This window comes from Schistosoma haematobium, chromosome 5 (assembly GCF_000699445.3).
Source record: "Schistosoma haematobium chromosome 5, whole genome shotgun sequence".
In the NCBI taxonomy this organism is placed as follows: domain Eukaryota; kingdom Metazoa; phylum Platyhelminthes; class Trematoda; order Strigeidida; family Schistosomatidae; genus Schistosoma; species Schistosoma haematobium.
This window is the reverse complement of record NC_067200.1, coordinates 10,839,352-10,867,242: the sequence shown is the minus strand read 5'-3', so window position 1 is coordinate 10,867,242 and position 27,891 is coordinate 10,839,352. Positions and strand designations below refer to the sequence as shown.

General features: G+C 34.2%; 2 protein-coding genes across 2 annotated transcripts in view; one reads left to right on the top strand and one right to left on the bottom strand.

Annotated features, from left to right (window-relative positions):
* The window catches only part of MS3_00009124 (uncharacterized protein), a 76,011-nt gene that overhangs the window by 46,612 nt on the left and 1,508 nt on the right, over positions 1-27,891 (bottom strand). The window lies entirely within an intron of this gene.
* Positions 747-7,995, top strand: LAMC1_35 (Laminin subunit gamma-1). The gene is made up of 2 exons (XM_051217458.1): positions 747-1,471; positions 6,840-7,995. Exon 2 carries the CDS (start codon positions 7,294-7,296, stop codon positions 7,762-7,764), a length of 471 nt encoding a protein of 156 aa, XP_051064866.1. The 5' UTR covers positions 747-1,471; positions 6,840-7,293; the 3' UTR covers positions 7,765-7,995.

Below are 27,891 nucleotides of genomic sequence, written 5' to 3'. Positions count from 1 at the left end.
TCAGATGAAACTATTCACAACCACTCAAGATATAAAAACCAAAAACAAACGCTTAACCTCCCATATCTATGAGTCTCCATTTAATGGTACAATCCCTACTCTAATCAGTTTATGAAGCGGGATGAAAATTAAACAGTGTAATTGGTGACAAATTTTTCTTTCAGACGTGTCTCAACTCCAAAAGTCACAAATTTTTATTAGAATTATATTAAAATCATGAAGCGATTCACTAGTGAGCTGACTATTATATTTAGTTGAAGAAGTTTTATGTAAATCGGTTCGATTTGTAAGTTGAACTCAAATTGTATACAGTTTCTGATCTAGTGGTAGCACGAAATCGGTTCTTCTTTCATTGAGCTACATCAATTTTTCTGTCCACTTATGAGAGAGATATAAAGGATGAAACAGATAATAAACTTACGATTTAGTGAAAGATAAAAAAAGAAGGCAAAACCTGGAAGCACTGGACGACTGTTTCGTCCTATCGTGCGCATCCCCGACCCCGCCTTGCGGGATTCGAACCCAGGACCTATCAGTTCACATAAGGACGAAACGGCCATCTGGTTCTTCCAGACTTTTCATGGTGGTCTAGCTTCAATTAACTCATGATCACAACTATTGAAATTATTACAAACTCCACAAACCCTCTTCTGATACTAATAAATATGTGCTTTTTCTCTTTAGTACAATTCGTAATCACAAATTCCCGACAGATTCTATTAAAATGATGATAATTATCATTTGGATACAGATATAATAAACCTCAACAGATCTAAACATGATCCCGAATTTCAAAGAAAATATAAAACAAAAAAGAATAATCATATTACAGATCAACATTTAATTCAATATTGTATCTCCTTAATTGAATATTGACCTTTTATCACTTAAATTTGTACAGAAAACAACGAAATAAGTTTCTTATGAAATATAATACATTTCTCTCATCAATATGAAATAAGCATTTTAATTATTTCCATTGGAATTTCATTTCATCACCTTCTATTGCCCTTATTCACTCTCCACGAAACAAACAAATAAACACACACACACATACACATACATTATATAAATGTATAAACCTAATTAAGTCACGGATATTAAAATAAATGACCCATGAAATGTAGTTCAGACTAAAAACAAAAAAATTGAAGATAGAAAAGAAGGGGATAACAACGATGACGACGACGACAATAACAACAACAGTCAAATAAGAAAACCGAATTAATTATTTCATTAGTTTCCTTTCATTCAATAATGAATAATTTGTCATTTAATAAAGTCAGTAGAGAAGTGAGAAGATATTTGACACTAGTTTTTTTGTGATAATCATTGACCTTATACATTAAGGTCACTTTTTTTTAAAAAGAAGGATATTTATACATTTAATGATGAAAATTGATCAGTTATTCTTATGTCAAAACCATGTACATATAGAGTTGAACATTTTATTTATTGAAAACATACCAAGGTGACTTGCTTGAATATTTGGGCTAACTGTTCCTGTCATTTAGATGTTTCAACAAGTTATCTGTTTCTTTTGTTTGTTTTATAGATCATTATGCTTAGTAATCACATAATCTACTTTAATGACAATTTTGAACCTCTTAGATCACACTTTCAGAAACTAATCTATAATCAACTACTTCATTATAATTATGTCAGCGTATTGATTAAGCGACAAGTTATATATAGTGAAGCATAGTTGACAACTATGTGAAATTAATCACTAGTATAAACGAATTCCATTACAATGGTTACAAACAACTAAGTATGATAATATTCTGTTTTAGAAACACAACTGAGTTAATTTATTTGTTTTGTTAAATTTCTTTAAAAGACAAATACTACTTGTTGTAATCTAATAAGTAATTTTATGCATAATATATTGTAAATTAACTAGAGATTTAAAGAAGTCATATCGCGGACTACTTATAAATATGTTCATAAATTCAATTCAGTATACCCTATTTATCACTGAAGAAAATATACTACTATTATTCATACTAATAACAATTTCAATACTTGGTCAAAATATGAGAATTTTTTTCAAATGATAATAGAAAAAGTTCACTTTAAACTAGATTTGAGAAATCTACAATAAACTATCGCTTGATCAACGATTTTGAAACATTGAATTTCTACTAAAATGAAATTTAACAAATGATTCTTAAAGTAAAATTCACTTGGTGTTGTTTTACTTGTATCTTCCCATTGTTATTTAGGACTGAAATTGATCAGTCTCATGTTGGCATATGTGCATTCTTTGCGGATTGCCTCGATATAACCTTAGGTCACAAGCTTTTAAGCAAAGACGGATAGAGGCTAGTGGCTGGAATTCAGGACATGCGTGCACAGGATGCACATATGCCAACATGAGACTGATCAATTTCAGTCCTAAATAACAATGGGAAGATACAAGTAAAACAACCTCAAGTGAATTTAAACTTCACCCCATTGCACAAGCACGTGGCTATCAGGACTCAGTAGCTAAGTGGATAATGTGATGGCGTTTGAAGCGAATGTTACTGGGTTCGAGCCCTGAAGTGAACATCAACTCTGGGATGCATGTATATCCAGCTGACGAGTCCTAAATAGGATGATACATGCGTCCTGGATTCCGCTGATAGCCACTATCCATCTTTGCTTAAAAAGATCCTTAAAGTATTTGACAATCTTAATTTATCAAAAGAGGGATTTATGGAGATCGTAGTTATTTAATAGTTGAATTCATAAGTCAATTGAAGCTGGACCACCATGGAAAATCTGGAAGAACTGGACATTCAACTCGTCCTAATATGGCATTCCTCAGCAGTGCACATCCACAACCCCACCCGGGGATTCAATTCCATAATCTATCAGTCTCGCGCGCTAATACCTAGCCTCTAGGCCATTGATTCGGCATCAAACGTTATTAATATCTTATGTCAACCAATTCACGAAATTGCAATACCGTCCACCATTGTCTTCAGTGAATTACTATCTCACAACAGACCTGGTTGACATGTAATTGGTTCATGAATTCACCTATTCAATGTTAATTTAGTTTAGATTATAATATAAAGTTAGATAATCAAGGATATTGGATATTCTTTTTATCATTCATCGAATTAAATAAACAATTCTCCTAGATTTTATTATCAAACATACAGTAAATGTAAATGTTTATCAATTAATTGTGATATGATACATGAATAAAAACCATTCGAAGGAGTAAAACTGAAAAACCAAGTATTACGATACTTATTAATATTACGTCATAGTCTAGGTTCGCATAATAGTACTGATTAACTTCCTTATCAAAAAGTAATCAGATTCTATGAAATAAAAACTTTTACACAATTGAATAATTGATCCCAGATTTATCTAATATTTTACAATTTTAACTTTGATCAATTTGTGATAGGATGAATCCGAATTTATTGATAGACAAATAGGAATCTAAGTCTGATGTGTTTGCTTATAAAAATTATAGGAAAAGTTTGTAATTACCGATGATTCGTTCAAATATGCTGCTTACTCTGGATAAACTCCTAACGAAGATAGTTATCAGTAGTAGTAGTAGTAGTAGTAGTAGTAGTAGTAGTAGTAGTAGTAGTAGTAGTAGTAGTAGTAGTAGTAGTAGCAGTAGCAGTAGTAGTAGTAGTAGTAGCAGTAGTAGTAGTAGTAGTAGTAGTAGTAGTAGTAGTAGTAGTAGTATAGTGAACGAGAACTTAAGTGTGGACAATCAAATGTATATGAACACAAAATTACAGAAAATCTTAGTAAAATCTGACAACTATACAGCAAATATTTCATTTACAAAATGTCGATCAATTGTCTCAAACCTGACTATTCCTTTTGCAAATATCAGTCAATCGTCTCAGACTTCATTGTTCTTATGTTTAATGTGATGTGTGTTACTAATGTTGACAGATAAAAGTAGTATGTATCATTAATCGAAAGTTAAATGTCTGCTTGCAGAAGGTTAAGATCTAAGAAAAGAGAACGAGAATAGAGAATGATTGCTATGGAAATGATGGAACAGTAAAGTCTGAGACAATTGATTGACATTTTACAAGTGAAGAATTTACTGTATCCCTCTGAGATTTTACTTAAAGATTCTATACTTTTATGTTCAAATATAGTTGGTTGTCCTCTCTGGATATTCTTGTTCATTACAGTAGTAGTAAGTTAAATCATTTCAAATAAATAAACTGGAATCAAGTAGATATTCAATAGTTCTTTTCTTTTAAATTTGGTAAACTTTTTTTTCAAATTCTTATTCAATAATTGACATTTTACAAACTACAGTGCAGTTGTATCAAATTTGAAAATAATTAAAAAATTGATTTGACCTTGAGAGATGTAAATCATAAATAATCAATAGCTTAATAGGAAATTCTATGTTCAATTTTAAATTCTGTTCAAATTCCGAACTCAATAAAAAACAAACATCGATAGAATAGTTCAATAGAAAGAAGTATGAATTTTTTTACATTTAAAAATATGATAAAAATTAGGCTGTTCACGATTTATAACTCCGCCTTCAGCTCTTCTAGGGCTACTACCGGTCGCAAGCTCGGGTAAAGAGGGAAGGTTAGGCATGTGATCGGCAATCCCATCCTGTATTGTGGGAGAGAACAAACTAACTTTCAACTGAGAAGGAAATTAGGAAAAGACGTTGGAAGTGGATAGGACACACATTGAGGAAATCACCAAGCCTATGTCCCTCTATGAGGGGTAACAGGCGTAAGCAATATATATATATATATATATATATATATATATATATATATATATATGATGTTACCCAGTTACTCGAGGTGCACTTGCATGTGTACCGTTCTCAGGACACAAGGAATTGCACAGGTGCCACCCGCACTTCACCTTCCCATCAAGGCCATACAAGTTGATTTGGTTTGGTCGGCTCGATCATTGATTATCCAGTCAGTGACCACATAATGAAACACCCCAGATGGGAATAGTTTCATAGTAATTGGGAATTGAGTTGATGTGAGACACTAATCAGCAAGATTTTACAAATACATTCTTCTTTATTTATGGAAATTAAATGACGAAAATAGTCCATAAATACTAAATTAAATTAGTATTATAAAGGAGTAATTAAATAATTTGGTAAATGTGTTATCTCAGATGATTTTAATAATTTAATTATATAATATTGAAAATTCTGTTCATGCACCAAATTGTTTCTAGTCAGTTGGATTCATTTAAAATTTCATTATCAGCTATTGTAAATAAAACGTACAAGTATTACTGTATTGATGTATATGTTAGATGTATTTATAGTTAATATGTCTCACCGAGGAAGACCAATGAAGTTGTGGAGCATTGAATATCTATTTGGTCTTAGTATGGGATTCCTCAGATGAAACTATTCACAACCACTCAAGATATAAAAACCAAAAACAAACGCTTAACCTCCCATATCTATGAGTCTCCATTTAATGGTACAATCCCTACTCTAATCAGTTTATGAAGCGGGATGAAAATTAAACAGTGTAATTGGTGACAAATTTTTCTTTCAGACGTGTCTCAACTCCAAAAGTCACAAATTTTTATTAGAATTATATTAAAATCATGAAGCGATTCACTAGTGAGCTGACTATTATATTTAGTTGAAGAAGTTTTATGTAAATCGGTTCGATTTGTAAGTTGAACTCAAATTGTATACAGTTTCTGATCTAGTGGTAGCACGAAATCGGTTCTTCTTTCATTGAGCTACATCAATTTTTCTGTCCACTTATGAGAGAGATATAAAGGATGAAACAGATAATAAACTTACGATTTAGTCAAAGATAAAAAAAGAAGGCAAAACCTGGAAGCACTGGACGACTGTTTCGTCCTATCGTGCGCATCCCCGACCCCGCCTTGCGGGATTCGAACCCAGGACCTATCAGTTCACATAAGGACGAAACGGCCATCTGGTTCTTCCAGACTTTTCATGGTGGTCTAGCTTCAATTAACTCATGATCACAACTATTGAAATTATTACAAACTCCACAAACCCTCTTCTGATACTAATAAATATGTGCTTTTTCTCTTTTAGTACAATTCGTAATCACAAATTCCCGACAGATTCTATTAAAATGATGATAATTATCATTTGGATACAGATATAATAAACCTCAACAGATCTAAACATGATCCCGAATTTCAAAGAAAATATAAAACAAAAAAGAATAATCATATTACAGATCAACATTTAATTCAATATTGTATCTCCTTAATTGAATATTGACCTTTTATCACTTAAATTTGTACAGAAAACAACGAAATAAGTTTCTTATGAAATATAATACATTTCTCTCATCAATATGAAATAAGCATTTTAATTATTTCCATTGGAATTTCATTTCATCACCTTCTATTGCCCTTATTCACTCTCCACGAAACAAACAAATAAACACACACACACATACACATACATTATATAAATGTATAAACCTAATTAAGTCACGGATATTAAAATAAATGACCCATGAAATGTAGTTCAGACTAAAAACAAAAAAATTGAAGATAGAAAAGAAGGGGATAACAACGATGACGACGACGACAATAACAACAACAGTCAAATAAGAAAACCGAATTAATTATTTCATTAGTTTCCTTTCATTCAATAATGAATAATTTGTCATTTAATAAAGTCAGTAGAGAAGTGAGAAGATATTTGACACTAGTTTTTTTGTGATAATCATTGACCTTATACATTAAGGTCACTTTTTTTTAAAAAGAAGGATATTTATACATTTAATGATGAAAATTGATCAGTTATTCTTATGTCAAAACCATGTACATATAGAGTTGAACATTTTATTTATTGAAAACATACCAAGGTGACTTGCTTGAATATTTGGGCTAACTGTTCCTGTCATTTAGATGTTTCAACAAGTTATCTGTTTCTTTTGTTTGTTTTATAGATCATTATGCTTAGTAATCACATAATCTATTCAGTTGCGTTTGTTAAAAGTTTACCATATTTCACTGTACAAATTACAAAAGAGCTCAATCAGAGACATCGTGGTTGCTGGCAATATATATATCGAAAAGGATACGTACATTAATCAGATGTCGATTCCTGAACTGCTAACATCTAACTGGAGACCACTCAATATTCATCTCAAGGGTCAATCGAGAAATATAGTCAATATCATAAGGAATTCCTAAGATGGATGAAACTGCAAAATCGTGCATACAGTACAATTGACAGACTCGTTCTAGGTAAAGACCGGTGTTAGGCAAGGTTGCTTACTCTCACCCTTTCTCTTTCTCCTAGTGATCGACTGGATCATGAAGACGTCAACACCTGAGGGGAATTATGGGATACAGTGGACAGCTAGGATGCAGTTGGACGATCTGGACTTCGAAGATGATCTGGCCCTTCTATCCCAAACGCAACAACAAATCCAGGAGAAAACGACCAGTGTAGCAGCAGCCTCAGCAGCAGTAGGTCTTAGCATACAAAAAAGGAAAATCAGGATTCTCCGATACAACACAGCATGCACCAATCCAATCACAATTGACGGAGAACATTTGGAAGATGTAAAATCCTTTACATATTTGGGCAGCATCATTGATGAACACGGTGGATCTGATGCAGATGTGAAGGCGCGGATCGGAAAAGCAAAAGAAGCATATTTCCAACTGGAGAACATCTGGAACTCAAAACAACTGTCTGTCAACCAACACAAAGGTCAGGATTTTCAATACAAATGTCAAGACACTTCTACTGTATGGGGCGGAAACTTGAAGAACTACTAAAGCCATCATCCAGAAGATACAGGTGTTTAATTACAGTTGTCTACGCAAAATACTTCGGATCCGTTGGCCGGACACTATTAGCAACAACCTACTGTGGGAGAGAACAAACCAGATCTCAGCGGAGGAAGAAATCAGGAAGAAGTGCTGGAAGTGGATAGGACACACATTGAGGAAAGCACCGAACTGCATCACAAGACAAGCCCTCACATGGAATCCTCAATACGAAAGGATGAGAGGAAAACCAAAGAACACATTACGTTGAGAAATGGAAATAGACATGAAAAAAATGAACAAGAATTGGATGGAACTAGAAGGGAAGGCCCAGGACAGAGTGTGTTGGAGAATACTTGTTGGCGGCCTATGCTCCATGGGGAGTAACAGACGTAAGTAAGTTAGTTACTGAAGAAATAATAAAAAAGAAAACTTGTTGGAATACTTTGTTTTAAGAATTCTGTATTGTATCGAAAAAATAGAATAGTGAATACATCTATTTTTTATTCTTTTTTGTATTTCGATTATATTACTGAACTATTATATTAATTAAGTTATTGAATATTATAATAATTGACTAATTATAAAAAAGATAAGGTCATAATCTTTTAATTGAACATTGAATTGTTCATTGGAATTAAATTACTTTTTTTTAAAATTTCTATTTGAATGAAATAGATTTACAATAACATTGATAGTAATCTATTAATCAGTCAATTATCAGCTAAATATCAAGACTGGATAAAAAACATTTTTCCATTACTTCATTCAAGATGAATGAAGATGATAGAAATTATATATGATTATCATGAAGTGAAATATTTGAAGTGATATGATTCTTCATGTCAGTTTCATCTGTGTGTAATAAATGTATACGAGGTTAAGTGTAATGAGAGAACTAATACAACTAGATATTTTAAAAAATATCCGGTTTCCATTGAAAATTATGTCAATAAACTCTTAATGTCAAGTAATGATAGAATAGTTAAAATTATTAACAAAATTATGATTATCAATATTAACTAATAGAAAGTTTCACTGATTGAAATCATGAGTCTATTGAAGCTAGACCACTATGGAAAACCTGGAAGCACTGGATGGTCGTTTCGTCCTAGTATGGGACTCCTCAGCAGTGCGCATGCACGATCCTGTGGATTGGTTGAAGTTAGACATTAACACCGTTGGATGCAGGCTCAGTGGTCTAGTTGGTTAAGCGCCTGGCATGAGACTGATATGTCCTGGGTTCGAATGTCGCGAAGGTGCGGGGTCGTGGATGAGCACTTCTGAAGAGTCCCATACTGGGACGAAACGGCCGTCCACTGCTTCCAGGTGTTCCATGATGGTCTAGCTTCAATCGACTCATGATTTCAATCAGTGAAATTTTTAAAATCTCCACAAAACTCATTCTGATAATAATAGAAAGTTGGTAAAACATTGTATTACTTATGAGTAGTATATATATGATGAGTAACTAATATTCGAATCATACCCATTAATAATAAACACATACATATCTTGATATACGCTTAACAAGATTATAATAAGATGCCGTGATTCCTTGATATGATCAATGATGACTGAATGATGTTATACAGTTTATAATGTTAACCATTGTATTCTGACTCAATAGTTTGAAATTTTGACTTGGAGAAGTGAAATTTAATCCTAGAAGAATAATGAATATACAATTCGGATAAGTCTTCAGTTGAAACCGAACAGTTAATCAACACTTCGTTGTTTTTAACAATTCTAAATCTGATGTTATTTCATGATGAAACTTCATATCAACTAGTTTGTTTCAGTTATAAGAAATTAGAAAACTGAAACCAAATCGAAACGATATGGATGTAACTATGGAGATAATACAATGTAGGATATGAAAACGTACCCAAGAAATTAAACTACTCGCTTTTTAACTTTGATTTAGTAATCTTATGAAATACTGCTGTTTGCTTATATGTGTTTATGTGCGGTACTTCTTTCTAAGAGTAGAAATATTTAACTGACTCTTGATATTTATTTTGATCATTAATGGAATTACAAAGAAATTTAAGATCATTTTTAAGCAGACAGATCTCGTGTTCTAAAACGGACTTAATTTGAACAAAGGTAGATAGCATTCGTAGTTTATATTATAAACTGGTTACATGAGGACAATTATTAAAAACTAGAAAACACTAGATAGTTATTGTATCCTAGTAGGGACCCAATTTCGCAGTGTGAAACGTTACTACTGAGCAATACCGGCAAAGATCTACTATAATATTGGTCGCCTCTCAATCATAAACGAATCTCGCTTTTAATTGCTCAAGGTCAAAATCTCGGACTGTGAGGCTGAATGATGGTGGTTAGAATTCCTTGGGGTGCATCAGTTCCATCCACGTTGTTCGTATACCTCTTTGACGAGTGTTACCGAGCACGAAACCCTAGAAAAAATAGGGTTTCTTGCTGACCCGACATCATATTACATCAAATAATATTGGCCACAACAGAATCTGATCAATAAACTTAAGCCATAGTTAAAAGACAAGACAAACGTTAAACTCGTTACTACCCGTTTGGTCAATCAATCGTTTACGCAGTGACCATTACGATGGACGATTCTGTACACAAAATAACTATGTGTGTACTGATACATTTAAAATCACTCTTCATTTTACATCATTTAATAATGATGAAATGTTACATTAAGGAATATTCTAAGTCATATGATAGTTTCAGTTAAACAATTAAGAGGAACTAGAAAACATCTGATATAAATGACAAGAATGAACTGTATTTCTAAAAAAAAATGGAAAAATATTTAATATTTAACTTAGCGGTTTTATTGTGTGATCTGATGGTAATACACTTGATTCCTGATTGGATGATTTATAAGTTCTAAATGTTGATAAAATAACTATATATAAACATCTGACTATTCATTGGTTATTTAATTGGAATATATTCAATGATATGAACTTTTAAGTCATTTGTACAGATTCTACTGTCATTCTAGTCAATATTACCAGTGCTTACATGATGGATAATATTGTCTAGAACAATAATTGGATCATTTATTTCTTAAAGAACCAAACAACACTAAAAGTATTCATCTGAGAATTAAGTTTTCAATATCATGATCTAAACGAACTCTTATTTCTTTTAATAGATATTACCATTATTATAAACAGAAAAATCTTCTTCTAACGATGTAATCATAATAATTATGTTTATTATGCAATCAGACATTTATTGTTTTTGTGAAGTAGATCTAATTAAATCATTGATTCGATCATAAACAACATAGAAAATATATTTAAAAAAACATTTGACAATTTCTTATCACTAAAGTGTTATATCATTAAATATTTATTATCAGAAGGATTGGTTGCGGTAAACATTAACACAGTTGGATACCAGCCTGGTGGTTCAATGGTTAAGGGCTCGCGCGCGAGACCAATAGGTCCTGGGTTCGAAACTCACGAGGGAGGGCGTGGTCATGGATGCGCACTGCTGAGTCCCACAATAGGACGACTTGGGCGTCCAGTGCTTCAAGGTTTTCTGTAGTGGTCTAGCTTCAATTAACTAATGATTTCAACTATTGAAATGTTTATTAGTCTAGAGGATAAACAAATTACAAATGTTTCATCTAAAACTTAACAGTTTAATGTTTTTTCACGCTTCAATTGTTAATTTCAAATGAATAAACTAATAGAACAACAATTCTACTTTAGAAAAAAAAATCGGGACAGAGATTACGATAAATATTAATTATTATTTATTTTTTTATTTACTTCAACTTTCTGCTTTTTCAGTTTTTTTTTATATAAAATGTGGGAGAGAATAAACTAGCTTCCAGCTGAAGAAGAAATTAGGAAAAGACGATGGGAATGGATAGGATATATATTACAGAAATCATCGAAATACATCACAGAGCAAGCCCCAATTTAGAATCTTGAAGGGAAGTAGAAAAGAGGAAGGTTAAAGAACACATAACGTTGGGAAATAGAATCAGATATGAAAAGAATGAATAGCAAGTGGAAAGAACTGGAAAGGATTGCCCAGGATATGGGTTGGATGGGGAGTGCTGGTTGACGGCCTATGCTCCTCCACGAGGAGTAACAGGCGTAAGTAAGTAATTCCTACTTTTGTTTCGGTTGTTTGCTTTTTGTTTCTCACTTATATTATTGAATGTACAGTTTCATTTGTTTTGTTGTTTAAATCATGATAAATGATAATGAAATGTTAGGCATGAAACAAAAAAATTCGATTATACTAATCTAATATTATTAGGATGGAGGTTTGTGAAGAATGTAGTCAAACGTCTGTTCAGTGCTTTGATGGTTTTCAGTGGTGGTTTAGCTTACACTGGCTCATCAATTCAACCAATCTATCATTGTCAGATGAGTTTTTGTGAAAATTATATTAATTTCAATGGTTGAGAACATGAGTGAATTGAAGCTAGACCATCATGAAAAACCTAGAAGTACTGGACGGCTCGTTGGATGCTGATTCAGTGATCTGCTGGTTAAACGCTCGCGTGCAAGAACGATAAGTCCTGGGTTCGAATCCCGCGAGGCGGGATCGTGGTTGCGCGTTTCTGAGGAGTCCTACAATAGGACGAAACGGCCGTTTAGTGCTTCCAGGTTTTACATGGTGGTCTAGTTTAAATTGACTCATGATCTCAACCACTAATCTATTGTTAACTATAGATTCAAAAACTTCAATTCAAAAAGTGAATAATCAGAATGACCAAGTTTCCGTTAATAATAGTAATAATACTTTTAGTAATGATACTGATGATAATAAGAATTATAAGTAGAGATGGATAGTGGCTAGCGGTGGAGTCCACGATGTGCGCTCTGTCTTATTTGGGACTCGTCAGCTGAATGTAACTGCATCTCAAAGTTGGTGTCTATTCCGGGACTCGAAATCAGCACTGTAAGCTTCAAACACCATCACTTTATACATCTAGCTACTGAGTTCAGATGGAACGAAACGCGAGTCCTGGATTAAACAGCTAGCCATCACCCATGTTTTTCTGTGATTTAAAGCGATATTGAGGTAATCCGTACAGGATGTAAATACGCCGATTTGAGACTGATCAATTGCAGTCTTTAACACCAGTGGAAAGATTCGAACAACGAATACGAAATGAATTAAGATCATATTAATTATTTTTCAATGAACACGATAAGTTATATAAGACGTTTTACGTAAGTAAATAAATAAGCATAGATTCAACAAAGTCAAAGTTTGGCAGACCATTTTAGTTCATTTTAAACAAATTCGAATAATTAACTTCCTGATAATTAAATAATGAATAACATGGAATAATGATTATTAATTTTTATTATATCTTATGTAGTATGGAATATGAAAACTATAGGTTTGAATCAATACGAAAAGATGAGCGCTAACTGTTGCAAAGTCTCAAATGAGTACGGAACTACTCTATTACTAAGATAGACAGTAAATCAGTCCTCAATTCCTCAAGAGCTAGTTACCTATACTCAGTGGCTTTTTTCATTAGTTCTTTAGTTGACATTTCTCATTACATGCCGATTATTCATAACATAAACAACATTATTTAAAGAGTCCTATTTGTTTCGTCCAGATAAGAATAATGAGTGGTAATTTTTTGGGATCTATTTGTGAACCAATACTATACGTATATTTTTATCGTGTCATTGTTAAATATCTAAACTATTCATATTTCTCTTATTATAAACTTTATTTTGACCTATGAACCATTATTATACGTTTTACCATTCTTGAATTATGCCCTGTCTATTAGTCACTGCCTTCCACATTCACAGCCACATTTGGCCAAATTTTGTACAAATGTTATTTTCTATTTTATGGTACGATGTGGTCTGCTTGATTGGTACATAAACAGCTTACTTACTTACTTACGCCTGTTACTCCTCGTGAAGGAGCATAGGCTGCTCACCAGCATTCTCCATCCAACCCTGTCCTGGGCAATCCTCTCTAGCTCCGTCCAGTTGTAATTCATCGTTTTCATATCTGCTTCTATTATCCGACGTAATGTGTTCTTTGGCCTTCCTCTTTTTCGCTTCCCTTCAGGATTCCAAGTTAGGGCTTGCCTCGTGATGCAGTTTGATGATTTGCGTAATGTATGTCCTATCCATTTCCATTGTCTTCTCCTAATTTCTTCTTCATCTGGAAGCTGGTTTATTCTCTGACACAGAAGGCTTTTGCTGATGGTATCCGGCTAATGGATGTTGAGTATCTTGCGTAGATAACTATTTATAAATACTTGCACCTTCTTGACGATGGTTGTTGTAGTTCTCCAAGTTTCAGCTCCATACAGTAGAACTGCCTTGACATTCGTATTGAAGATTCTCACTTTGATATTGGTTGAAAGTTGTTTTGAGTTCCATATGTTCTTCAATTGTAGGAATGCGACCCTTGCTTTGCCAATCCTCGCCTTTACGTCTGCATCTGAACCTCCTTGTTCATCGATGATGCTTCCCAGATATGTGAAGGACTCTACATCTTCCAGAGTTTCGCCATCAAGGGTGATTGGATTGCTGTTCTCCGCTTTGAATTTCAGGACCTTAGTTTTCCCTTTGTGTATGCTGAGGCCTACTGATGCAGAGACTGCTGCTACACTGGCTGTCTTCATCTGCATCTGTTCGTGTGTACGTGATAGGAGGGCTAGGTCATCTGCGAAGTCCAAATCGTCTAATTGGTTCTGAGCTGTCCATTGTATTCCGTGTTTTCCTTCAGATGTTGTGGTCTTCATAATCCGGTCGACCACCAGAAGAAAGATGAAGGGAGAGAGTAAACAGCCTTGTCTGACTCCGGTCCTTACTTGGAATGCATCTGTCAGCTGTCCTCCATGCACTACTTTGCACTGTAGTCCGTCGTATGAGTTCCGGATAATATTGACAATCTTCTAAGGAACTCCGTAGTGTCGAAGAAGTTTCCATAATGTCCTCCTATCTACACTGTCAAACGCCTTTCCATAATCAATGAAGTTGATGTATAGTGATGAGTTCCACTCAACTGATTGTTCGACGATGATCCGTAGTGTTGCAATTTGGTCTGTGCACGACCGATCTTTACGGAATCCAGCTTGTTGATCTCGAAGTTGGGCGTCTACTGCAACCTTCATCCGGTTCAGCAACACCCTGTTGAAGACTTTCCCTGGTATTGACAGTAGTGTAATGCCTCTGTAGTTTTCACATTTGCTCAGATCTCATTTCTTTGGAATCTTGACGAGGTGTCCTTCTTTCCAGTCCATCGGCACTTGTTCCTCCTCCCAAATCTTTTTGAATAGAAGATAAAGCATGCTTGTGGTTGCTCCGATGTCTGGTTTCAGTGCTTCAGCTGGTATGTTGTCGGGTCCTGCTGCTTTCCCGTTCTTGATTTGTCTGATGGCCATTCTAATTTCTTCCGTAGTTGGTGGGTTGACATCTATAGGAAGATCTATGTGTGCTGCTTCGATGTCCGGTGGATTCATTGGAGCCGGCCTATTCAGGAGTTCCTCGAAGTATTCTACCCATCTGTTTCGCTGTTGTTGAATTTCGGTGATTTTCCTGCCTTCTTTGTCTTTGACCGGCCTCTCTGGTTTACTGTATTTCCCTGCTAGTTTCTTCGTTGTATCGTGAAGCTGTTTCATATTTCCTTCTCTAGCAGCTTTTTCTGCCGTCGTTGCTAGTTCTTCAACGTATTTCTTCTTGTCGGCTCTAATGCTCCTCTTCACTTGTTTGTTCGCTTCTATGTATTCAGCTTGTGCTTGGACTTTCTCTGCTCGTGTTCGGCTGTTGTTAATTGCTGTCTTCTTGTTCTTCCTTTCTTTGATCTTGTCCAGTGTTTCTATAGAGATCCATTCCTTATGATGGTGTTTCTTTAGGCCCAGAACCTCTTGACACGTTGAAGTTAATGGTTTCTTGATGCCTTTCCAGTTGTCCTCCATAGTAGTTTCTTCTTCTTTCAGTAGATCTTGAAAGGCTTGGAACCTGTTGTTGAGAGCTATCTTGAATTCATTGAGTCTGTCAGTATCTCGAAGGAAGGCTGTATTGAACCTTTGTATTGCTGTTTGTCCACTTGTCCAGTTCTTTTTTAGCTTCAGTTTTAAATTGGCTACAACTAGGTGGTGATCTGAAGCTACGTCAGCACCTCTCCTGGTTCTCACATCTTCCATTGTCCTTCGGAATTTTTTGTTGATGCAAATATGGTCTATTTGGTTCTCTGTAGTGTGGTCCGGTGAGATCCATGTAGCCTTGTGTATACGCTTGTGTGGAAATATTGTGCCTCCTATGACCAATTTGTTGAATGCACATAGATTTACAAATCTTTCTCCATTTTCGTTTCTTTCTCCCAGTCCATGTCGTCCCATAATATCTTCATATCCAGTGTTGTCTATTCCGACTTTGGCATTTAGATCTCCCATCAGAATAGTTAGGTCCTTTCTTGGGCATTTCTCAATGATTGACTGCAGCCGCTCGTAGAACTTATCTTTAATTTCGCCGTTGCTATCATTAGTGGGTGCATAACATTGGATAATATTCATTAAGATCCCCTCCTTCTTTGTTTTGAATGATGCTTTGATGATTCTGGATCCGTGAGATTCCCATCCTACAAGTGCATTTCGTGCTACTTTGGACAGCATAAGAGCGACTCCCTGAGTGCGTGGAGCATTGTCCCCTTCGTGACCGGAGTATAGCAGCATCTCTCCCGTAGCTAGACTTTTCTGTCCAGCTTGGGTCCAGTGGGTTTCGCTGATTCCCAGTACTGCTAAGTTGTATCTCCTCATTTCCATTGATATTTGACTGGTCTTCCCGGTTTCCCACATTGTTCGAACGTTCCATGTGCCTATAAAATTTTTTTTGCTCTGGTTGTTAGAAGGGGCATCGGCCTCGTGGCTTCCGAAGGAATTCGGCTTTCACCATGAAGCGTCATAATTCTTCTAAATGAAGACCTTCTAACTCCCAGGGCAGAGTTAAAATGGTTCGGATTATTTTTTCTGGTAAGCGTTTTTTTAGCGAGTTAGTTTTCTACGGGATGGGGTCGCTAACCCCATGCCCAACCCTCCTCCTTTACCCGGGCTTGGGACCGGCAGCAACCCTATAAGAGCTACAGGCGGAGTTTGAAATAAATGATTCATAATGCAGAGGCTGAGATTGGCGTTCTGGACTTAACTAGCTGGGCTAGGCGGGAAGCAGAGCCAATCAGAATTGTAGACCGCTCGCACGTGTTTTGCGTGTCTTTGGTCGATCGATAAGTCAGTGCTCTCTAATCGGCGGTAACAAGTTATGATAGTATTGTATTTATCATTTCAAAATATCCAGTGTTAATTATTTGAAGATGTGTTAGGTAATGAAAGCAATCGATCAGAAACAACATATCTAGGATTTATACCAGCTGATACATGCCGACAAAATGTGTTTTGTCAATCTTGAATCAATGAATTCGCACTTCAAAATATATAAGTAAATTGGAAACATCAGATCAAATGGTGGATAGATTTTTAGATGAATTTATTTAAATTCTAGTAGGAATTTATAATTTGATAACAACTCCTAATTAACATCGGATTGAAGTTGTATTTTATCCTTAATAAATGTTAACTACCATAATTCAGATGTTTTATGTTACATAAAAGATTATGTATCTAATCGAGTATAACTTTGAGAATTATGTTATGCACTGCCAAGTTATAAATACCAAGAATAACATAAAATCATTTTCACTTAAGACTTATTTAAATAAAAGTTACCTAATCAGCTATCGATAAAAATAGATGTAACACTTTTTTTATTTATTTAAACAAATTAACATAGGTACAAGGAGGCACCAAATACATATGCGCCACATAAACCATTCGATTTGTGTGAGGGCTGGGATACTGACCGGGTACCCAAACCGAAGCAGGTGGTTTTCGTAGGGAGCCACACCCCGAGCCTTGGACCTAAAGGTCTGACCCACAAGGCAGTGGAGCACCGCGAGGAGATGCAGTCCCATGGTAGCCGGTGACCAACGATTGGTTCAAACACCATTTGTTCCTTCAGGATACTGGAGCTCATGTGCACCATTGTTTTGGGATCCGGTTTAAGCACCGGACATTCGCTTTCCGTCCTCTCAATTTCGTGAACAACACCCCCGCCACGAGAAGGCAATGAGTAGGACTTCCCTGGCAGAGGCTGTATACTTGTGGCCGTGTGAGAATATTTCGAGAGGGGGCCGGGGCCACCCCCACTTTTGGCCATACCGGGGCATTTGGGGGTTGAAATAGATGATTTACTAGTGAGACAATTGTTTTAATTAGCAAACATACACACATATGTATGCGTCTATATATATGTATAAAGATATTATATATTCATTAGTATAATGCTTGGTTCCACATTTTCTTGATTAATCCCTGTATAAATCAAAATCGGTCCCACTTAGCGAAGAAAAAATCCCTATATGAACTGATCAATTATAAATGAATCAATCCATCAAAATTATTCTACTTTGTCTAAATAAAACATTATTCAAAGATTCAAAAGAAAGAGATTAAAATAAAAACCATAAGAGTGGATAATGAAGATGATTGTCTTTTCGTTTTTTTTTCCAAAAAAAAATGTTTTTCTCTATCCAATTTCTAGGCGATAAGAATGAACTTTGAATAGTATCATCGTCATAGTAACCGGAGAAATGATATAAAAATCTCCTTTTTAAATAGTGTTATAACTATTGTTCTTTCTTTTTTTTGTAAAAGGCGTTTCGGTTATGATGGTAGAAACACTAGGGATTATCTAATGTTATTCTATATGTATTGACCAGTGTGTTATGGATCATTGAATATAATATGTTTCAATTTTTAATTATACATATATCTTTGGTTAAAAAGAAACTAACACCAGAATGAAGGATAAAACATAATTAGGGAATATATAGAGATTGTGCATATTTCAGTTGGCTTTCAACATCGACTGACTTCCTTGAATTTCATGAAACATTACAAGACTAGTTTATTTGTAAACTTTTCAGTATTGTTTGTTATGACTTGAGGCCTTGATAATTTATCATATGATAATATCGTCAATTAGAGACACTGTCTTATACCACCCAACCAATCACTCATAAACCAGTACGAACAGCCCAGAGTATTTATTGGTCATCCGTGATGGTAGCTTAATACCGAACCTCGCAGGTTCTGTCCAGAACGCCAATATCAGGCTCCATCATGTGATTAATATATTTTAGACCTACTCAATTTATAAACAAACAAACCAGACCGCATCATACCATAAAATCGAAAATAACAAATGTACAAGATCAGGCCAAAAAGTGGCTAAGATTGTGAGATACTGTAACTAATAAATCAGGAATAACTTAAGAATAGTAATCATATAATAGTAGTCAATAGGTCAAATAAAAGCTTATATTAAAAGGAATATGATTATACGTATAATATAGTTACTTAATAGTTATCCAATAAGAATATTATATAACAGCAGTCCATAAATAGATCTTAGCGGTTACTATTCACTTATTCTTCGTCTAGATATAACATAGTGAAAACATTACTTGTCTGAAGACAATACTTAAAGTCTTTAGTAAGATCAAAATGTTGGGATTTAGGAATCTATACGACAAGTTTCAGTTGATTCACAATAATGAACGAGAATCATCTGTTCCTGTTTCCTATGAATTATTGCCTTGCACCGTAAATAATTAAGTCATACTGTGGTGTGTGTTACTGATATCAACAGATATTAGTAGTATATATCGTCAGTCAAAAGCATGATGCATGGAGTTAGAAGGTTCGGAATATCGAAGAAAGAGAGCGAGAACAAAGAATAATTAGTATGGAAAAGAAAGAACAATGAAGTCTAAGACGATTGACTGATAATTACAAAAGGAACAGTCAAGTTTGAAAAAATTGATTGACATTTCGCAAACTAAGTATTTACTTTATGATTCTCACTGTGCAGCATCATTGATGAACACGGTGGATCTGATGCAGATATAAAGGCGTGGATCGGAAAAGCAAGAGCAGCATATTCACAACTGAAGAACATCTGGAACTCAAAACAACTGTCAAGCAACACCAGAGTCAGAATTTTCAATACAAATGTCGAGACAGTTCTATTGTATGGGGCGAAAACTTGGAGAACTACTAAAGCCATCATCCACAAGATACAAGTGTTTATTAACAGTTGTTTACTCAAAATACTTCAGATCCGTTTACCAAACACTATCAGCGACAACCTACTGTGGGGGAAAACAAACCAGATCTCAGCGGAGGAAGAAGTCAAGAAGAAGCACTGGAAGTGGATGGGACACACATTGAGGAAAGCACCAAACTGCGTCACAAGACAAGCTTTCACTTGGAGTTCTCAATACGAAAGGAGGAGAGCAAGACCAAAGAACATTTTACGCCGAGAAATGGCGACAGACATGAGAAAAATGAACGACATTTGGATATAACTAGAAAGGAAGGCCGAGGACAGAGTGGATTGAAGAATGCTGGTTGGCGACTCCAGAGGGATTAATAGGCGTAAGGATAGTTCTCGGATTTTACTGAGGTGTTTTGTAATTTTGTGTTGAAATACATTCGATTGTCCCCACTTGTGTTCTTATTGACGACGATACTTGTCATGTTACTACACAAAATATCTAAAGAAATCTTAAATCTGATATTAGTTAAATGTTGTACACTGAATATTAATAATTCCATTAAATTACTAGATAGATTTAAAATTTGATATGAAATTCTAAATACTTTATTATGATTTGTTTAATATTATAAACTATATGGCTATGTAGAACTGAAGGTTTCATATGAGGCGGGAGGTTCACCATTGGTATTGTGGATGGTTCAGCATTGCATTGGTAAGTTTTACTGACTGTTCATGCACAAAATTGGTTTGCTGGTTAACCTATTTCATTCATACTGGTGGTTGCTTTCTAGTGTTCTCAAGGACCATTGTGATTGGGACGTTGTGAGGCATGTCTCCATTGCTAACATTAATGAGTTTGACTGTTTTGTAAGAGGAATAGGTCAACTTTGGCCTGTTCGTGCTGTGCATAATTGATTCACGCGATCATTGATCCGAATAACTATACATGTGATGCAAATATGTATATAAATGGTGCGAATGGTCCACCAGGGTGCTTGGTACCTATTTGGTTGCACCACAGAATTGAGCTGTACTATTCAGATTGTAGCGTTAAAGCCTATACGGTGTCTTGCTCTCCTGTTAAACGGGATTGAGCTGTACTGTTTGGATTGTCACGTGAAATTACCCTGGCCCACATGGGTATATTATATATTTTATCACTAATATCATAATATTTATTAAATTAACCAATCAAAAATTAATATAGTAAAGAAAATAAAAGTAAAATGAAAAAAAACACAACTTGTTTTCACTCTTCTAAAGTACATGAACTCACTATTGAATCAAGAAGAAAATGTTTTTTCAAAAAAAAAAGGTAATAAATATTTTCAATGATTATTGTATCTAGTTGAATTTTCTTTTTATCAAGTATCACATTGATTTATTCAATGTAAATAATGAGAGAAAAAAGTAAATCAGAGTGAAACATTCAAAATGTTTCTTATTTATCCTTTGAACAAAAAACAGATCAAGAGTACAATGTAATTGGTGATATTGAACTAGAAAAAAACTTTCATGTTGTTGTATAATTGAAGATCAAATTAATGATCTTCAAATATTGTAGTAATGACTTAATCTTAAAATCATGAAGGAAGTGTTGTGTAACCAACTTCTGTTTATTTTAGGTGAGTAATTGTCATGCATTTGACAAACTTAAAATGCGTTAGTTATAAAGATTGGAATGAATACAAACAAGCGAACGCTTTTGTGCAGGTTTGGAGGCCTCAGGTTTTATCATCTGTAATGAAATACAAATGTCTTGCGTTCAGTCCTCCATAATGGTGTGAATGAGTACTGTTGACCAGTTGAGTATTACCACAGAACTGCTCTATATGATAATGCACTTCGATCAAAAATACCGAATCGATAATCTACAGGTTACGTGTTGACGCGTGAAACCAAAGGTTTCGGGTTCGATTCGCGTGTGCTAAGTTAAGGATTCACAATGCTTAGGAATCTCATATTAGGACGAAACGATAACTACTGAAATAATTTTGAATACAGAACAAGAATTGTCGGTGAGACTATAATTCATGGACGAACCAATCAGATTTACGATAACAAGTCTTGGATTTTGACGCGAAATTCATTCACCCGTTTGGTTAAATAGAGTCTTGGCATTATAACTAATGTCAGTTCGTGATGAAAACCCTGAATCTAATTCTTAACCCTAATCATGAACTGTAAATCATAATGAGAAATTGGCCTTTGTACTACTGGGATGGTTTTCAATGATTCATTTTAAATTGATTTATGACCACGTAATGTTAAACAAAGAATAAATATTAGACTTCTAGATGTTTTAGTTATTAATTAAATAATGGAAATGTTGAACGTTTATAAATGTGTCATTATAAGAAAAGATTTGAATAATCTCATTGTTATTATTCTTGACTGAGCAACCATATTTTGATACAGATACATCAGGTTGATGAATCGAGTGTCGTGAATCATACTATTAGTCATAATTTGTTTATACTGTATTTCTGGTTAGTTTGATGTTATATTTGTAAACTATCTTAAAACAGCAAATTCATAAAACGAACAGTGTAGAGTATTGAAAAGAAACAATCTTGATAATTATCCAAGTTTCAATAGTTGAAATCATTATTCAATTGAAGCTAGACCACCATGGGAAACCTGGAAGCACTGAACGGCCGTTTCGTTCAAGTAGATTGGTTGAAGTTAAACATTAACACTGTTGGACGTCAGCCAGCTCAGTGGTCTAATGGTTAAGCGCCCACGCGCGAGACTGATATGTCCTAGGTTTGAATCTCTCGGGGAGTGGGATCGTGGATACGCACTGCTCAGTAGTCCCTCGATAGGACGAAACGGCTGTCCATTGCTTCTAGATTTTCCATAGTGGTCTATTTTCAATTGACTCATGATTTCTACTATTGAAATTTCCAAAATCTCCACAAAACCCCTTCTGATAATTATATAAGTCTTAAATTATAGAATCATGTGTGAAACTCTATAATCTATCTATTTAAATGATTAGGTTACCTTGAAGTAACCTTTTTTGTTTCTATTATGAAAATGTAAACAAAACAAATGATCTCAATATTGAAATGATTATTCTCATTGAAATGAACTATCTAAATGATAACCTTTCTTATCCATCCCACATATTTTTGTGGATTATGATTAATTTAGAATTATATAACTGATCAATTATGAACATTAGAAAATAAGTTATATTTGTGAGATACATTCATATTACTCATTTAAGTAATATAACTTACTATGATCCATCTATCAGATTTGAACATTAAAATTGATTGACATGAAGCTTTGATTAACTTTCCTTAAAGAAAAATTATGAGAGACGTTAACATTTTGTTGCATCAATGAATTCAGTCGGAAATATCATTTAGATAAAAAGGGATGTTTGTTTAATATTTGATTGGAATTTATTATCTACTAAATTATTACGTTTGTACTGGTTAAAATCATCTATACAATCATTTTCTCTTCTACCATTGATTATTTAAGATAATATGACTCAAGTGTTTTTTTCAAGGCTCAAGTTGTGTCTGAGTGTATTCTTTACTGTTTTTCGGATTCTTGAATTTTAGTAATATTATAACTTCTAGGTCTATAGTTTTTATCAGAATGGGTTTTGTGGAGATTTTAGAAATTTCACTGGTTGAAATCATGAGTCTATTGAAGACAGACCACCATGGAAAACCTGGAAGCACTGGACGGCCGTTTCTTCCTAGTATGGAACTCAGCAGTGCGCATCCACGATCCCGTGGATTGGTTGGAGTTAGACATTAACACCGTTGGATGCCGGCTCAGTGGTCTATTTGGTTAAGCGCCTGGCGCGAAACTGGATTCGAATGTCGCGGGGTGCGGGATCGTAGATGCGCACTGCTGAAGAGTCCCTTATTGGGACGAAACGGCCGTTCAGTGCTTCTAGGTTTCCCATAGTGATCTACCTTCAATTGACTCATGATTTCAACCAGTGAAATTTCTATAGTTTTATTAATTCTTTGGAATTGATATGTTCTGAATTTCATCCCAGGTGTAATGACGGATGCACAGTGCGGATAGCACTAAAACGACTTTGTTTTTTTCTTTAACCCGAAAGATAAGTTTTGAAGGCATTTCTATAAATAATAAAAGCATTAGGATTAATTTAAATATCGGTATGGAGTCGTGGAAATTGTTGAATTATTGATTGAGATCATGAATCGATCAGTGTTAGACCACTATTGAAAACCTGTAAGCACTGGGTGGCCTTTCCGCACTGCTGAAGAATATCATTCCATGACGAAACGGTCTTCTAGTGCTTAGAGATTTTTAATGATGGTTTAACATTGATCGATTGATGATCTCAAACAATAATTATTCTAACTGTTATCGAAATATATGACCAGTATGTTTAGGTGTACATTTCCTTTCGTTCAAATACCTGTATGGAGATAGGATGCTAAGAAATAAATAATCCTTGGCATAACCACGTTCTTAGCTTGATTGTAAGTGGTGAGAGAATAATGACTAGAACTCATTGTATTTGAAAATATTATCATTACACAAATTATTGAAGTTGATATCTATCCTAAACAACAACAAAAAATAGTAACTGATTATATCAGTTTTGAATAGTGAGAAGAAGAAGAGATATGAAAATTGTTCAATAAAGCAATAACAGGTTTAAAAGATACATTGAAACTACAGTTGCATTGATTATATTCTTACAATACAGTGGAGATCTATTCAAAGATAAAACAACTGTTCAATTCATTTTTTTTCTTAATGATTGTTTAATTAAGGTAATTTCATGATGAAAACTATAAATTTTAATAATTTTCACAAATTTTTCATATTAAAGGGTATAGCATGTTTTATAGTTTTTACACTTCGAATGATATTTATTCTTCTCTTTTGTTTCTTATAAATTTAGTTTTTTCTCTTTGTCCAGCATGGGTCCAATGAGTTTCGCTGATTCTCAGTACTGCCAAGTTGTATCTCCTCATTTCCGTTGCTAATTGACTGGTCTTCCCGGTCTCCCACATTGTTTGGACGTTCCATGTACCTATAGAAATTGTTGCTCTGGTTGTTAGAAGTGGCATCGGCCTCGTGGCTTCCGAAGGAACTCGGCTTTCACCATGAAGCGTCATAATTCTTCTAAATGAAAACCTTATAACTTTCAGAACAGAGTTTAAATGATTTTAATTATTTTTCTGGTTAGTGATTATTTTTTAGCGAGTTAGTTTTCTACGGGATGGAGTCGCTAACCCCATACCCAACTCTCCTTCTTTATCCGGGCTTGGGACCGGCAGTAACAGTGTATAGTAACTAATACTGATACCATATTATATTAGTATTCGCTGGTTACTTGTGAATAATTAATCAACGGTAATATATTTTCGTTTAACAATTTCTACTGATCATTTCACCCTATTGATCTAAACACTAATATTGTTTGTTATTAAAAATGAATGAGTAAATGCAGGAAAAAAAGATGTTTTCACAGGGGATGATTATAAATATGTTTTTAGTATGTACTTAGGAAATGATTCACAAAGTTCTAGTGATAAACTTTGATTAATGGAGTAGATGGAGGTAGATAACTACTGGAAAGATTTTGAAAAAAAGATTACATAACATTACAAGCCGATTTAAGTTAAATACATGAATTGTTCGATACTACTTCAGTGGTCTAAAGATCAATCCCTCGTCACGAGACCTGAATATTCCGAGGTCGATCCTTTACGACAGAATCATGAATATGCATTATTGAGGAGTTTTAAACTAGGGCAAAGAACTATCCAGAACTCCTCAGTATCCAATACATATTTAACTAATGATAATCCACGACATTAAGTATAACATTGTGTGATTTTCTATGATATTCCGTTTTATTTTCATTTATGTTTAATCAGTCATAAATAAAAATGAATTAATTACGTACCTAATACTTATTTTTGTACAAGTTATGAATCAATTACAATGTTTTGTGATCTTGTGGTTGTTGTATATTGCAATTTCACTTTTTACGTTCAAAAAAAATAAAAGATACATCGCTTAGGTCAATCAGCGTTAATATGTACATTAGCTGAATTATGGGAATCAGTAACGTAATTAGAAGATAGAATACTTTAGTTGTTTAAGTTCATATAACCTAACGTAAACTATCTTAATTATTTCTTTTTTAGTTGTATGTATTTTCGTGTTAAATAGTACTTATCAGCTTTCATCCCAGATGATAAACCACAGAAGTACTACTATTAATACTAATAATACTTTTAAGATATAAAAAAAATATGAAATCCTGATTCACCTCCTAGTAATATCCAAAAGAATTATTCAATGAAAACTAAAGAAAAGTTTGTAACCATACTACTGAAATACTACTTATATATTCACTTAAATTTATAAATATATCAATCTAGAAGTAAATATTAAAGTTAATGTTTTTAATTCAAATCCCAAAAATATATTTTCTTCGTATAACTATCATATATTAAGACTAGACAAAAAGGCGAGATCAAGATGTTTAATTCAGTGTAGTGTTTGGTTCAGTATTGTTTCCGCATTTATTTCATTGTGAAAACAGTTCGGTAGAATATTTATTTATTTTCATTTCACTTGCTATACATACTTCCCTTATATGTGATACTTGTAAGTAAATCACTAATTATTTGTAGAAATTACTACTTCTAATATGTGTCCTGTTGGTTGAAGCCGGATATATTTAAGGGCGTCACATAAATTTTCTACTACAATAAGTTTTGTCTTTTAAGTTGAATAGTTTTTGGTGGAGTTTTGTTCTCTCAGCTGGATGGTTTGGTCGTGCAGCTTTCATCGTTCTTCTGAACGACATCATCAGCATAAACTTCGTCCACCTGAGCTACAAATATTCTCCACCATCTCAAGTTGAATAGCACAAATCGAATCAGTCTCTTGTTCTGAATAATCAATTGTTGACAAGTACAAAACATCAACGAATTTTATTTTAAGGACGATTTAATTCACTAAAAATACGGAATAAAAAATGACACTAATTTAACAGTTATTTATTTTAGTAATTGAATTCATGAGTCCATTTAAGCTAGACTGCCAATGAAAACCTGTAAGCACTAGACGACCAACTCGTCCTAGTATGTGGTTTTTGAGAAATGAGCATCCACGATCTCGTACGTGGAACTCAAACTTAAAACTTTCGATCTCACGTGTTACCACATAACATTTAGACCGCTGAGTCAATATCCGACGGTGTTGACATCGAACTTTAATCGATTCATGATCTTACGTAACTCTTCATCCATTGTCTGAGGTAGATAACTGTCTCCACCCGACACGGATTCGACTCCACCAGTCAAGGCACCACGATATAACTCTAGGAAATGAGTTATTATTTATGTAGAAAAGTGAATATTTATATTGATACAAATGGGTGAATAAAGATTGAAGATCATTAATTAAATCAGTTATTTGATGAGATAAACTTTGAAATGTTCATTATTTCATTTCATGTCAAACTATTAAAAAAGGTAATAAATGGATGAAAGAATGAAGTTTATTCTTTAATGTTTATAAAAACAATAATCACGTATTGTTACGTACCATGAAATCTAAACTATTACGTCATAAAATTCAATGTAATGAAAACATTATTTGTCCTAATTAAACCTGTAATATTATAATCGGTAAACAATACGACTAAATATAAAGTCGACAAAATCTATGTGTTTTAACATAGTGGATTTAATTTTATTAGAGGCGTTCATCGGTATATACCTCTGAGAAATTTCATACTGGTGTTCGATGGCATACATATAGTATGTAAATATAATAATTACTAGGATTTTTTTATTTTAACACATAGATATTGGTAGAAGGAGGCACCAAATACATATGCGCCACACAAATCTCATTTGATATGTTTGAGGGCTGTGATACTGCCCGGGTACCCAAACCGAAGCAGGTGGTTTTCGTAGGGGGTCACACCCCGAGCCTTCGACATCAAGGTCCGATCCACAAGGCAGTGGAGCATCGCGAG